This window comes from Penicillium maclennaniae, assembly GCF_028827695.1.
Source record: "Penicillium maclennaniae strain IBT 15551 chromosome Unknown utg000007l:1.0-4884863.0:1.0-4888362.0, whole genome shotgun sequence".
Taxonomy (NCBI): Eukaryota; Fungi; Ascomycota; class Eurotiomycetes; order Eurotiales; family Aspergillaceae; genus Penicillium; species Penicillium maclennaniae.
In genome coordinates this window covers 1,333,493-1,347,452 of record NW_026623219.1, presented here as the reverse complement: position 1 = coordinate 1,347,452, position 13,960 = coordinate 1,333,493, and the positions used below count along the sequence as shown (strand labels likewise).

Sequence of the window (13,960 nt, the reverse complement as noted above, 5' to 3'; positions counted from 1 at the left end):
GTGCGGATCTCTTCTCCGCGGCATGTACTTGGACCGAAGATGCCGCCGATGTCTCCTTCTTTTTATCACGCCAGACGAGAACCTGAATGGCAGCAGTCACCAAAACTAAAATCAAGGTTATTTCATGCGCTTGCATCATGACGCGAGACTAGGACTTACGGGACAAGATTTGCAAAACGATTGCCTTGTGGTTAAATTAGGAGCATATTGCACGGAATTCGGCCAATGACATATCCAACAGTAAAGAGAGAGGTACTAGTCACAAGCTAGTTGATGTTCATCTCAAGGGCCTCTTCCATTCCACTGAGATATGCATTGGTGACATTGGACAGATCCAGGTTCTTCAGGAAAGTAGCCGATCTGAAACTCATCAATCTTTGTATTCGATTCCACCGCCCTTATTTAAGTACCATGGTAATGTTCTCTTTCTTACGCAGCCAAGATGACTTATGACATGCGATTCTTTGTATTCAATAGACATGCTCTCAGGATACAATGATTCCTAATCCCCTAGGTTACACTGCATCAGATTTCGCGACAATTTGCAATAACTTTATAATTCGAATCATCCTATGCTATTTGTCGGAGCTACTTCAAATGAACCTTAGCACGACTAATCAACAAAACGCAAGTACTAGATGAGGCAACTAGCGAGAACCATTCTTGAGATATTCGCCTCTCTCAGGAATGGCAATCAACCCTCTTTGCTCTTTGAGTCTCCATTGCATCGCCTTCAGAGTGTGATACAGAAAGGTCAATGTTGGCATGGGTACTCCGCGCGACAAGCCTGCTCTCAACGGTTCGCCGACTACCCTGAATATACTTAGCAGCAATTCGGCTTTACAGAGGACTTTACAAAGTTACCTTTTGGACATCCTCCTGCATGCTTGGTCGGAAGTACATTGTCAGAGGGTCGACATTGATCGCCCAATTCTCGATTCCCGAAGGAAGTATGACCCCGGCAGCCCTGGCAGCGGCCTCAAGCTCTTTCATGGCCGGTCGCAGAAGCGTTTCAAGGGTATCATCGGCAAGACGAATGCGCCCTGTGTCCAGCCCCGTGATTGCGCAGATTGGGTTGAGACAGGCATTGTAGACTAATTTCTGCCATCGATGAAATGGAACATCGGAGGTGAACGAGCAATCTGTCTTTCCGCCATCAGAGTATAGTTTGATGAACTTAAGAAAAAGGAGCGTCAAGATGAACCCCAGAGGAGTCTATAGTACAAGGAGGCCCAAGGCTGCCATCTCGAGCCGTCAGATGCCTGAGTTGTAGATCTGTTTTACAACATGAGAAGGCGCGCGGGAAATTCCGGGGTGTAGAGTGATCTAGGCTAAGCACCCAAAAATAAACACAAGCCTAAGCCAACGCCGGCTGCCGATCAGTTCGAGCTAGGCAGATCGTAACAAGCTTCATCACGATCACCAAGCCTTGAAGCCTTAGGACATAGGTAGTCTCATGTATGAATATCCTGGACTATCATGAAAATTGCAACTTACATAAATATGGCAATAGTAAGCTGGAGGTCTCAAGCAGCAGGTGCAGATGACAGGTGGGGCGCGGTGGACCCGATTGATAAGTCGCAGCTCTGTTGACAAGGCCCCTGTTTCTTGACCCCCTGAGCTGTTTCAGTCTCTTTCTCTCTCTCTCTCTCTCTTCACCTTTTTCCTGATCATTGAATACAATGTCAGACCCCAAACCTGTTGAGATTCCCGTTGCTGAGCCTAAGGGCGAAGCTGTGGAAGCTACTGCGCCGGAGACCCACGCCCCTGCAATCGAAAACACCGACAAGGATGTTGCGCCCAAGACAGATGAACCTACCAAGGACGAAACACCCAAGGTCGAGGAGAACGCTCAGAAAGCTAATTCGGCTATTGCTGCTCCTGCTGCGGCCCCGGAATCCGAAGCCAAGCCTGAGAAGCAGAAGCCTGCATACCTGACCAGTATCCCGTCCCTTGAACAATTCTTTGACCACCTTCCCGAGATTCTCAGCAAGACTGGCTACGGAGAAATGTGGGGCGTATCCTTGAAGAACAGCGAGGATGTTCCGACCGTCAATGTGCTGATCAAGTTCTTGCGCGCCAACGAGGGTAACCTCCAGGCAGCGGAGGAACAGCTTCGCAAAGCTCTTGAATGGAGAAAGGAGACCAAGCCCCTCGAGTTGATTGAGTCTGGTCGCTACAGTGCGAGCAAATTCGGTGGCCTGGGCTACCTTACGACCTATGAGGACAATGGCCGTCCTTTGGTGTTCACCTGGAACATCTACGGTGCCGTGAAGGATATGACTGGCACTTTTGCGGATGTTGATGAGTGAGTGATACTACCAATCTGGTGAGACGAAAAACAAAGCTGATGCCAAGTAGATTCCTCAAATGGCGTGCTGCCCTGATGGAGATGGCCGTGCAGGATCTCAACATGAAAAATGCGACCTCCGTTATTGACTATGATGGCGAGAAGGATCCCTACCAGATGATCCAGGTCCACGACTACCTCAATGTGAAGTTCTTCCGCATGGACCCTGCCGTTCGTACTGCCACCAAGAAAGTCATCGAAATTTTCTCTACCGCCTACCCTGAGCTGTTGCGCGAGAAATACTTTGTCAATGTCCCTGCTATCATGGGCTGGATGTTCTCTGCTATGAAGCTCATTCTGAGCCGTAACACCACTCGGAAGTTCCACCCCATCAGCAATGGTGTTAATTTGGCTCGTGAGTTCCCTGCTGGGTGGTCGGAAAAACTTCCCAAGTCCTACGGTGGAAAGGGAGCAGATCTCAAGGACGAGGGCCGGACAGTCCCGCTGGTCGAAGACAAGGAGGAGCCCAAGCCAGCTGCCGTGACCACGGAGAGCACCGTTCCAGAGGTCCCTGCCCAGACCGAGGAGCCACCCAAGTCCGAGGGACCGGCCAAGATTCCCAAGGATGAGCCCACTCCGGCGGCTATCAAGGAGGATCCTGTCACGGAGGAGCAGCCCAAGGAGGAAGTGAAGGAGTCAAAGTAAAAGCTTGCGAGCAGTCTGTTGTGATACCCGGAAGAGCAGAGCTCGGCACTCTCCACTCTTGTTTTTGGTTCCAAGCAAATCATTCATTTCTTTATAAAGAGTTGAATAATAAGTAATTTCACTCATTGTCAGTGCTACATGATTAAAGGCCAGGGGACGCATAGAGCTTGTACGGGAGGCAGTTAGGACCGTCCGCGCAATTTCAGTAATCACCGCGCTTCCTCCTTCATCTTGCGACACAATCCAGAACGACGATAATCGTGGTGTCTGGCCTTGCTTTGCTCTCATTCGACCCCTAGAGCCAGAGCTATTCATAATGCGACTTTGACTCTGTCAATCTATTCCGCCCATCACCGTTTGCGCGCTGTTTTTTACCCCGGCCCTCCGGTCACCGACCATTTCGATAACCCCGATCGTTTCATCCCGTCTCAGCCTCCATCACTCCCGTCGCCATGTCCGTCTGGAATCCAGACAATATTCGTGATGTTGCGGAGTCTGTCGGCATTACCAACCTCAATCATGACGTGACTGAGAATCTGGCACGCGACGTCGAATACCGCGTTGCACAGGTGTTAGAGGAGGCGCTCAAGTCAATGCGCCACGGCAAACGGACACTCCTCACAACGCAGGATATCTCCCAAGCATTGCGAACCCTTGATGTGGAACCTCTATACGGCTACGAGTCCCTCCGCCCGCTGCGGTTCGGCGAAGCGTCACTTGGCCCTGGCCAGCCACTCTTTTACGTGGAGGATGAGGAGGTGGATTTTGAGAAGCTCATCAATGCTCCGTTGCCCAAAGTTCCCCGCGAGGTCTCTTTTACCGGTAAGTGAACTAACCTCGAAGTTGGTTGTGGAGCTTACTGACCTCATATGTAGGCCATTGGCTCGCTGTCGAGGGCGTTCAGCCTTCTATTCCTCAGAATCCGACTGCGGCAGACTCTCGCAACCTCGAACTCGCATCTAAGGGCCCTAATGCCAATCAGACCTTACAGGCAATGAGCGGCGCAGGTGACGTGGCTGTGAAACCATTGGTGAAGCATGTCCTCTCCAAGGAGCTCCAGCTGTACTTCGAGAAGGTTTGCAGTGCTTTCTTGGATGAGACAAGTGAAGAATACCGGACCTCCGGATATGCCAGTCTTAAGGAGGACCCCGGTCTGCACCAACTAGTCCCGTACTTTGTGCAATTTATCGCCGAGAAGGTCACACACAGTCTTAAGGATATCTTTGTGCTGACCCAGGTGATGCACATGGCTGAGGCCTTGGTCCAGAACCCATCTCTCTACGTTGACCCCTATGTGAGTTTCCGTCTTGGATTTTAACATCGTGTTCAGATCTGACCCTAGTAGGTTGCTTCTCTCGTCCCCTCCATTTTGACCTGTCTGATCGGCCGCCAACTTGGTGGGGCCGCTGACCTAGCCGAACAATTCGCTCTCCGAGACCTCGCTGCCTCATTGCTTAGCCTCATCGCGAAGAAATACTCCCAATCATCCCATATGCTCAAGCCTCGCCTGGTGCGGTCATGTCTCAAGAGCTTCCTCGACCCCTCCAAGCCCTTTGGAGCCCACTATGGTGCTGTGATCGGATTACAAGCCGTGGGTGGCGCGGAGGTGGTGCGGGTTCTCATGATTCCCAATCTTCGCGAGTACACTAAACTACTCAGTGATGGTCTTGAAGATTCAGCTCGTCGACCCGCGGCCGAGCGGGTGCTGAACGCTCTTCTCGGCGTTCTGGCTTCACTTCGAGACGGCCAGGTCTCGCTGGCCAATGGTCATCCTGCTACCGTCACAGATGATATGCGCACACGGCTGGCTGAGAAGGTTGGAGACCTCATTGCCAGCAGGATTGCTGAGGTCAATGAAGTACAGGTAGCTCAACTGGTGTTGGACGCGTAGGCGTTTCTCTTGTATCATCTCCAAACATAATGAGGGAAGGTAGCTCTCCAATCTCTCCCGGTGGGTATGGCGTTACTATTTTAATTAGGCGTTACGAAGGTATTTAACTTGTCCTTGGTATCTCCAGGCATTTTGATAAATAAAATTTCTACAATAATTGGTCACTTGCAACTTCATAGCTTTTAAGGCCCCTCTTTCGAGATGATTTCCTCTGCGGTATGCGGCTTTCCTTTGTGAGCTACCGCCGCCCCTATCAAGGCGCTTGGATTTAGGCTTAATGAACTACCTACCAAGATTAGTGGGGTGATAAATCGCTGGAAATCCGACTAGCGTCCAGAAACTTTTTTACCAAGTACTATCAGCTGCGCAGTGATCCGTCAGGGACTTGATAGAGGTATCTGTTGAGTACTTAGTACACGAGAAAAGGTATAGTCGTGGCATCAGGCAAAGTAAGTGGAATGCTATAATCAATCCTTCTGCTCAATTTGCGTTGCCGAGCCGTATCCTTTTGGAATTTGCCATCTGGGTAAGTCACTCACAATGACAAAAGTATGCATGGTGCTATTTAACCCCCCCCCTATGTTCTTCGACTCGAGTCATTGTCAGTTGATATATTAAACATTGGTGTCAGACAATTACCATCCCATTTTCTTCTTCAATTCAGATTTCTCGCCTTGCCGAACGATCCATGGGAATCTTTCGAGTTAAGATAGACGCGATCCAGAGGACATTACCCTTTCCATGGTCTCTTGTGCTAATCATGTTCCTTAGCTAAGTGTCGCTATATACTGCCTATTGTCGGTTTGGCCCTTCCACCATTCAAAAAAAAGGCGACTTTCAGCGTCATCTAACAATCCATGGCTTACATTGACTCGGTCATTTTGCTGCTCTAGATATAGTCACTTTAACGTAGAGCTGCGTAGCCAACTAAAGAAGAATCTGAAAGGGTCCAATATAGATGTTCTTTCGAAATACTACCCTTTGAACCTTCGGAATCATCTTTGATAGAAATCAATGTCGATATGACGCTTTCCGCAGATCGCTTACCGCATTCAGTCAGGGACCGGAAAGCTTATTCTGCCTGTTCTCACCGCTCGCGTGAGTTTCCAAGATTCTCGCCTGGTCGCAGTCATTTTTCTCCACACCACAATCGAGGTTTCGTCCTTGACGATTTAAAACTGTGTGCCTTTGCCCTCTTGTTCATCCGGTATGTAATTCTCCTTTCTCGGCATTCCAGCCGTGTCCGAGGCGTAGCGCACACAAACTAACCGGATGCCGGTCTCTGATGTCAGACAGATTTTGATCCGGCGCCGCCCCACGAGCGCGGGTCCACAGACAAAATCGCGCATTACCAACCAAACTGCGCAGGCAAACATTTTGCAGCTGTCAACCCCCTCCAGTTGAGGTCCTCGATCAGACCACGGCTGTGCTTTGACCAAAGAAGTCCTTCAGAGAACGCCTTTCGTCTCTGCCATCCTGAGCAATCCATTCTCGGGCACTCATCAGGCTCCCAGAGACAAAGTCCTCCTTTGTACTCGCTGATGTACACGATTGTGGCTTCCCGCGACATCGTGCAAATCTAAGCTGAATTTCCTTTCATATCTTCCATGAGCTCGAAGGATCTTCTGCGATTTTTGTCCAAGCCCGCGAAGTAGGTGTTCGTTGTTTTTTTTTTCTTTTCGTCATTACCCCTCACTTAGCGGCCACGAGCAAAAAAAAAATATCCACTGGGTTCTGTTTCCAAGCGATTGCTCTGGAAGGAAGAGTTTTGTTCCAATTCTTAGCTTGGCATTTGTTGACATTGTGTGGGGTTCTTCTTTCATTCATTTTTTTCTTACACTAATTGGACTTTACCATCACCAGGCCTCGATAGCACGACTCCCGCAAGTCGTCTTCATCTCCAACTTTTTCCCATTTCCCTTTCAACAAGCAGATACTCTCGTCTGCTAGACCCGATACTTTGACCAGTATCGGTATCTTCCAGAACGAGGGTACCGGACTGAACGTCAACATTTCTTGCCGCAGCTTTTTCCTCTCCTTCGCCTTCCTACCTCCTTAGCAGCCCTTCAGGTTGTTTAGGATTCACATCTGCCTGGTCTGTCCAGCTATAAATCGTCCTAAGGGCCTTCTCTTCTCAGACGGGCATCGCCCCCTTGTTCGTCTGGGTAAGTAGACAGTGCTACTAAAGCCTTTTTGTCTTCAACAACAAGCGGTGCCAAGGGCGGTCCGACCTCATACCTTTCTTAAATCCGTTCAACGCATAAAATTAATAGGCTTCGGCTGCTACAATCAACGGATATGGTTCACGTCGGCATTCCAAGAACTATACCGCGTCCCCGTCCTCGTTCGGTGGAACTTCTCTGACTATCAACTATGACGCGACTCAGGATCTCGACTCCAGCAATGCCTTTGAAGGTTGGTCAATCATACCGCTACCTGCTTGCTGCAATGCTAACTCTTTTCAACTAGGCCCTGAGAAATTGCTTGAGGTCTGGTTTGCGCCATCTGCCTCTGAGCTCGGCGACGCAGGCCCCGAGGGTCTGAAGAAGGTACCCAGTGAAATCTGGAAGGATATGCTTGACCTCGTCAACTGCCAGGTACTCTCTATTGTCTCGTCTGAGGACGTGGACGCCTACCTTTTGTCCGAGTCCAGCATGTTTGTCTGGCCGCACAAGCTCATCCTGAAGACATGCGGCACCACCACTCTGCTGTCAGGTCTCCCTCGTATCTTAGAGAGATAGCCGCTCTGTTTGCAGGCTTCCCTCGTGCCACGGCCCCACCGTCTCGTGGCATCACTGTGGCCGCTGCTCCCTATCGCGTCTTCTACAGCCGCAAGAACTTCTTGTTCCCCGATCGTCAGCGTGGCCCTCACCGCAGCTGGCGCGATGAGGTTCGCAACATGGACAAGTTGTTCCAAGGCGGCAGTGCCTACATGATCGGCAAGATGAATGGAGAGCACTGGTACTTGTATCTGACTGAGCCTCACACTCTGCTCACCCCTCCGGCGAGCCCTTCAGAGGAAGTTAATTACACCGAGACCGAGACCAAGGTACTCAGCTTGCCTAAGCCTGCTCCTATTGCCAATTGTGATGAGTACGATGAGACGCTTGAGGTCCTGATGACTGATCTGGAAGAGGAGAACGCCAAGCAGTTCTATCTTGACAATGCCGCCGCCGTAGCCGAGAAGCGCTACCGCAACTATGACAAGGATGAGGGCATTGAGCATGTCGATGTCTTCAGCAACGGCTCAGATTTGGATGACCCTGAGGTCCAGGGTGATCGCACTCTACCGCCGGAGCTGACCACCGAGGGCCACGCTCTGGGAACTGTTGTTTCCGAGGCGTGCGGTCTGTCGGACGTCTACCCTAAGAGCAAATTCCCGGATGCTCGTATTGATGCGTATCTGTTCACCCCATGTGGCTTCTCCGCCAATGGTGTGGTTCCTTCTCCGGACAGCAGCAAGGCTCCAACCCACTATTTCACCGTGCACGTCACTCCGGAGCCCCACTGCTCGTACGCATCATTCGAGACCAACGTCCCGCATTCGCAGAACGGGAAGACCACTTCAGACATCATCCAGCAAGTCGTGGACATCTTCAAGCCGGGCCGTTTCAGCATCACTCTGTTTGAGACCAAGCCTGAACTTGACGAGGCTGATGCCAACGGTTTCCACGAGGCTCACCAACGCCTGGCCATGCGTCGCAGTCCTAAGATGGAGCACATCGAGGGCTATCGTCGCATTGACCGCATCGTTCACGACCTGAATGGCTACGATCTTGTGTTCCGCTACTATGAGCGCGACGACTGGAAAGGGGGGGCACCTCGGATTGGAGAGAAGTTCTGAGAGTGCCGTCACGAAGGCTCTTAGGCACTGACAATTTTGCTGTCCTCTTGGGTCCCTTTTCGTCGTTCTGTTCATCGTTCTGTTCATCGTTCTGTTCATCGTCCATGTTCTGTCTTTATCGCATTCTGTTGAAAGTTCTTGTTCATTTGCTTTTCTGTCTTGACATTTTGCGTGGCATTGCATGATCAATGCGCTCAGCGCCTCGTTCTCTTTCAGCTGGCTCATCTCAGCGATTACTTTCGGGTAATGCTTTTGTGACTTAGTCATTCATTAGTTATAAATGAGAATCTATTTCATTTCTCATATTGTCGAACTCCCAAAGTAAATTAATACACTCAAATCGTCCTAAAGCTTGCAAGGTGACGAATTAGCTGTACCACGATAGTTCGTCACTCCATATTCACAATTTCGGCCCAAAGAAGAAGGCGGTGAGCATGATCTCAGCACCGCGACTCCGAAGTGAAATCGTGCATCGCGCGAGGCGAAGCTGTAGCTCTAGGCTTCGTCTACGGCAACTACCGGGCTGCACTGGTGAAACAAACCTCATTTAGTTTTGATACCGATATATTCATATTCTCGACATAACTGTCCGATTCAATTTGCTGCTCGCTTTCTGCCTCTATCCTGTTGGACACATTACGACACCGGAAGCTCATCGAACTCGCAGCACCTCGCCCGCTAGGCGCAAACTCAGTCAATCTTGTCTCAAGTACTTGTTTCAGTCTGACACTTCATTTACAACTTCACATAGAGGATTTGCCTTGCTCACCTCTCCCACCAAGCGCTCATAATGTCATCACCACCACCATACCAGACCCCTACCAACCTCCTCAAGCGACCCTCCATTTCCTCAGCAGCCTCACAGCCTATTCTCAAAAAGGCGCGCATGCATCCTCTCCGCCAGACCTCATTTCCGACTCTCGAAGCAGAACGCAATTTTGGCGCAGCTAGCGACGCAGGTAGTGTGACGGGCAGTTACACAGGAAGTCTCGGCGGAGGCAGCGCAGACGGTGTATTTGCCGGAGCGGCCCGCGGAAAAAAAACGCGGTCGCAAAAGCAAGGCTGAGAAAGAACGCGAGCGCGAGCGCGAGGATGCTCTTAGTTCCAGAGCCGGTGATGGTCGATTAGGATCTGCCGATGCCGAGGGCTCAGTACGAGGTATGGGCGGCGGTGGAGGAGGTGGTGATGATGGTGATGAGGATGACGATGACGATGAGGGCGAGCTTTTGGGCCGTGAAGAGGGCACGACTGACACGGAGGCTGAGAAGAAGAACCTCGCGTATGTTCCTCTTTCGATTTCCTGGTTTGGAATTTAGGATGTGGATTGGAAGCTAACGAGTGATGTTGCGGTATCACAGTATCTTGGTGGATGCGTTTAATCCCATGCAATCTGAGCGATATGACTTGTTCAAGCGCGCGAAGCTGCGCAAGGAATCACTTCGTCGTATCGTCAACCATGCACTATCGCAATCAGTTCCAGCAAGTGTTGTCACTACAGTCAACGGTTTTACTAAGGTCTTCGCTGGTGAAATTGTCGAAAAGGCACGCACGGTGCAGGCTGAATGGGCAACGGCATACGATCAAGCTGCGCGGGCTGAGTTCGATGCCGAGGAGGAGGCTGCCGAGAAGAGAGCACAGGCCAGAGCACAGGCACAAACTCAAGCTACACAGTCTAACGCAGGAACACCTACGCCATCTGGAACCCCGGGTGGTGGAGTCAACAATGGTATCAAGAAAGAGTCCGACGCAGACCAAGCCAGACCCTCAGCCACTCCTGTCCATAATGCCAACGCTGTATCATCTCCTTCTCCATCATTGCATACACTCGGTCTATCGTCAGCACCCCTACGCCCACGTCGCGAATTCCGACCGCCGCCCAATCCCCACCGGGGCCAACTTCTACCTGCCCACCTTCGGGAAGCGCTACGGCGCTCGAAACGCGATGGTGAGGGTGGAGGCGTTGGCTTCTCCGGGATGAGTCTGGACAATTTGGGAGTCAAAGGTTCCGTTACTTGGAACGCGGGCTCTGTTGGCGGCCGTCGAATCTTCCGTTAATGAACTGTTTTTCTTGCCATTCTCTTTTACTGCATCGGCGTTTGGCTGGAGCGAGGGGTCTTGCTTTGGGGATTCCATTTGGAATATACGCTTCATGATTTCGTCGAGGTATTATACATAGCTGCGGAGTGATTCTTGCTTTATACCTAGGGATGCCACAGGGACATTACAATTGATACCATCTAGATGTGTGCTAGATGTAGCTACGCGCCCTGTCCTCGCACGCCTTCGTAGCCCTGGCCTAGAACCTACATTCCAAATATCTGAAAGGGAATCTGATCTATTCACCCGTCACTCCTGGATTTGCACCCTTCCTTGCCAATACCATGATGTTCCTCGATTCGATGGTTAACCACAACCCCAGCACGACAAATGTAATCGACCTCGATCTTCAGCCCTCGACACTCAACCCGCATCCCATTCTGTACGGATCCTGCAGAGACTCTGGTTCCGTCCGCTGCAAGGGAGTCCAATGCCTAAAGATGCATGACGGACGCCGGGTCCTCCCTGGCATACCAAAGCAATGTGTACTTTCTCGATTCGCACCATGATCGACGCCGCCTGCATCCCTCGCCCACGACCCGCATAGTCAAACTGCCTGTGAGCCTTTGGCTTGCACTGCATGGCCACATATCTATCGCGTCATTGAATTCAGAATGGGACTCTTGTGTTTCGACTCGATTCCTGGCCACGGCCGCGTTGGGTTTGAAGGAGTCGCGTGCCCCTTCTTTCTTGGCAGGTCTGGATTTCCCATGAATGAGGATTAGCAATGGCGATCCTGGCCGTCGTGGGATGATTAAATTCCTTCTTTTGGCTCCATCTCGTGTTGGTGCTTTTCTGACCTCGACCTCTAGAGAGGATTCGGTGCCCCTCATGGTTCTCAATTCTTGATACTTCAATTACCTTCATTTGATACGATGACGTTCGCTAAGCCAACACATCTTTACACTCGTTTGAGGGATACCATCCCAGCTGTCCTGCCATGGAGTCCGGGCAACGGTTCGGAGAAGGGGGATCCGAGGAAAAGCGTCAAGTGGATTGATGTATGCATATTACCACTCAGCTCCATGATCCTTCATCTACTAAGTATGTTTTTTTTTTTGACACGTTCAGGGCCTTCGAGGAATCGCTTCATTCCTAGTTGTTCTCACTCACATAGCCCGCGCTTGGGACTACGATCTCTTCTCGCCCCGAAACCACGAAGACGCAACTCCGCGAATTCTACAATGGCCGATCCTTCGCATTCCCTGGCAAGGCCGTATCGGGGTCACTATATTTGCATTTCTGACGGGCTATGTCTGCGCCTTGAAACCTATCAAACAATCTCGAAGCGGCGACACAGCAGCATCATTCACAACTGTTGCAAAGAGCGCATTCCGTAGACCACCACGGTTGATATTCCCCGCCACTATTGCGATGATCATATCATGGGTTATTGCGCAATTCGGTGGTTTCATTGTCGCGAACAGGTCGGATTGCTGGTGGTGTCGATATGCTGCTCCAGATCTGGAAGATTCTCTCTGGAAAGAAATCGTTCGTCTGGGCCAGAATTTCCTATCGACGTGGACGACCGGATATATGGCATACGACGATCACCAATGGGCTCTTTTGCCTCTCCTTAAAGTATCCATGTTGGTGTATATTCTCCTTGTGGCGACGATGTTTATGAAAGTCCGGTATCGGGTGATGGTTTACATTGGTATGATGTTGTACTTCTATCAGGATGCGGCGAAGAACACAGGTGAGTACCTGCTTCAAATTGATCATAGCTGCAAAGTCGGGCTGACTCTCATCCAGAAACTTTCCAGATACAAGCAATTTACGGCATGCTCCTCAGCGACCTATCGCACAGCATCACGCTCAAAAGTTGGATTGAAACCCATCCCTACGGCCGCAGAATGATCACTGCCCCTCTTGCAATCTTCGGCCTCTTAATAGCTTCCTATCCCGGAGACCACCCGGAATGGTCGGGCTGGTCGAAAATCATGTTCAAAATAGCACAACATATCTTCCCGCCTGGAGTCAATGTCGGCAAGCGCTACACTGCAATCGGCATCGACATGATCATCCTCGCGATCTATCTCTCCCCTTCCACAAAACGGTTCCTCGCAAACCGACTTCTGCTCTGGTTAGGCAAACAGAGTTTTGCTGTCTACTTAGTTCACGGCACCATGCTGCGCGTTATTCTTGTTTGGATGCTGTATGGAATTACCGGGCAGCCTTGGGAGGGGGCCGAGGCGGATACTGATGATGTGAGGAACTGGATTCCAATTCGCCCGCCGTGGGTTGTGGCTATCAGTATACCTGTCTGGATTGGGATGGTCTATGCTGTTGCCGCGGCTTGGACTGCTCATGTTGATCCGTTTTGTGCTCGGATAACGCAGAAGTTGGAAAAGGCTGTTTTTGTGGATGATGAGAAAGCAACTTTGCCGTTACCTGCTGTTTCCAATCCTATGCGGACTTCGTGACTCGCCATTATGTTTGTTGCATGAGTTGGTCTCTTGATCTTATGGTTCACCCCGTACAAGATATTCGGCTCCAGGGGGTTCCTTTTGAAGCATTATAGAAATAAAACTCGATATTTTGCATTTATCGTTGCTGTAAACACATTAGGCTATCATAAATCAGAGACACTGCCGAATCTAGTGGCAGGCAGAACACTTCCAAACTTGAGTGGAATTAGTGATTAGCTTGGTGAGACTGATGAGCATCAGCTTGAATGCTTCCACCCCTTGGAATCATCTTTCGGCATCATCATCCCCTATCACCAACATCGCCGTCTATTGGATTCGAAATGGGGTGCTTTACACGCCGAAGAATCCGGCTCTCCTTATTGGCAGGGATGTCTGCTACATGGTACGGAAAGATTGTTGAATTGCATCTCTCTCCCAAACGTATTCGAAGTCATTTGAAAAAAAAAAAGGAAAAACAGAAAAAAGAAACACATTGGAAACGTAAAACGAGGCAGAAGACCTTTTTCGAGAGATGCTCCGTAAGATGTTGAGGGTGCACTGGGGAATCAAGTGTAGAGGCTCGCATTCGATTTCATTCTAAGCCGGGTTGTATAGTTGTTTACATCCCCAGTATACTCGGCAAAAATGATACCAAAGTCCCTATCAATGGGATGTTGACTGACAGCACGGTAATTAAAGTAGAGTATGGATAAATTGAAGTC

The 13,960-nt window shown here is 50.3% G+C and overlaps 5 protein-coding genes across 5 annotated transcripts; all 5 read left to right on the top strand.

Moving 5' to 3' along the window:
* Positions 1-1,682: 1,682 nt before the first annotated feature.
* On the top strand, positions 1,683-2,995 carry sfh5 (CRAL/TRIO domain protein; the record flags this gene model as incomplete). The annotated part of the gene is made up of 2 exons (XM_056969379.1): positions 1,683-2,308; positions 2,362-2,995. The coding sequence occupies 2 exons, from the start codon at positions 1,683-1,685 to the stop codon at positions 2,993-2,995; spliced, it is 1,260 nt and encodes a 419-aa protein (XP_056819411.1).
* Positions 2,996-3,447: 452 nt separating this feature from the next.
* On the top strand, positions 3,448-4,886 carry N7477_007715 (TATA-binding protein-associated factor TAF6; the record flags this gene model as incomplete). The annotated part of the gene is made up of 3 exons (XM_056969378.1): positions 3,448-3,817; positions 3,871-4,289; positions 4,341-4,886. The coding sequence occupies 3 exons, from the start codon at positions 3,448-3,450 to the stop codon at positions 4,884-4,886; spliced, it is 1,335 nt and encodes a 444-aa protein (XP_056819410.1).
* A 1,607-nt stretch (positions 4,887-6,493) lies between these two features.
* Positions 6,494-8,730, top strand: N7477_007714 (adenosylmethionine decarboxylase SPE2; the record flags this gene model as incomplete). Its single annotated transcript, XM_056969377.1, has 5 exons — positions 6,494-6,537; positions 7,009-7,051; positions 7,160-7,301; positions 7,356-7,542; positions 7,602-8,730. 5 exons carry the CDS (start codon positions 6,494-6,496, stop codon positions 8,728-8,730), a joined length of 1,545 nt encoding a protein of 514 aa, XP_056819409.1.
* Positions 8,731-9,520: 790 nt separating this feature from the next.
* N7477_007713 (transcription initiation factor TFIID subunit 11 family protein) lies at positions 9,521-10,785 on the top strand (the record flags this gene model as incomplete). Its single annotated transcript, XM_056969376.1, has 3 exons — positions 9,521-9,689; positions 9,733-10,009; positions 10,089-10,785. 3 exons carry the CDS (start codon positions 9,521-9,523, stop codon positions 10,783-10,785), a joined length of 1,143 nt encoding a protein of 380 aa, XP_056819408.1.
* Positions 10,786-11,702: 917 nt separating this feature from the next.
* Positions 11,703-13,253, top strand: N7477_007712 (acyltransferase family protein; the record flags this gene model as incomplete). The annotated part of the gene is made up of 3 exons (XM_056969375.1): positions 11,703-11,828; positions 11,899-12,526; positions 12,583-13,253. The coding sequence occupies 3 exons, from the start codon at positions 11,703-11,705 to the stop codon at positions 13,251-13,253; spliced, it is 1,425 nt and encodes a 474-aa protein (XP_056819407.1).
* Positions 13,254-13,960: the final 707 nt, after the last annotated feature.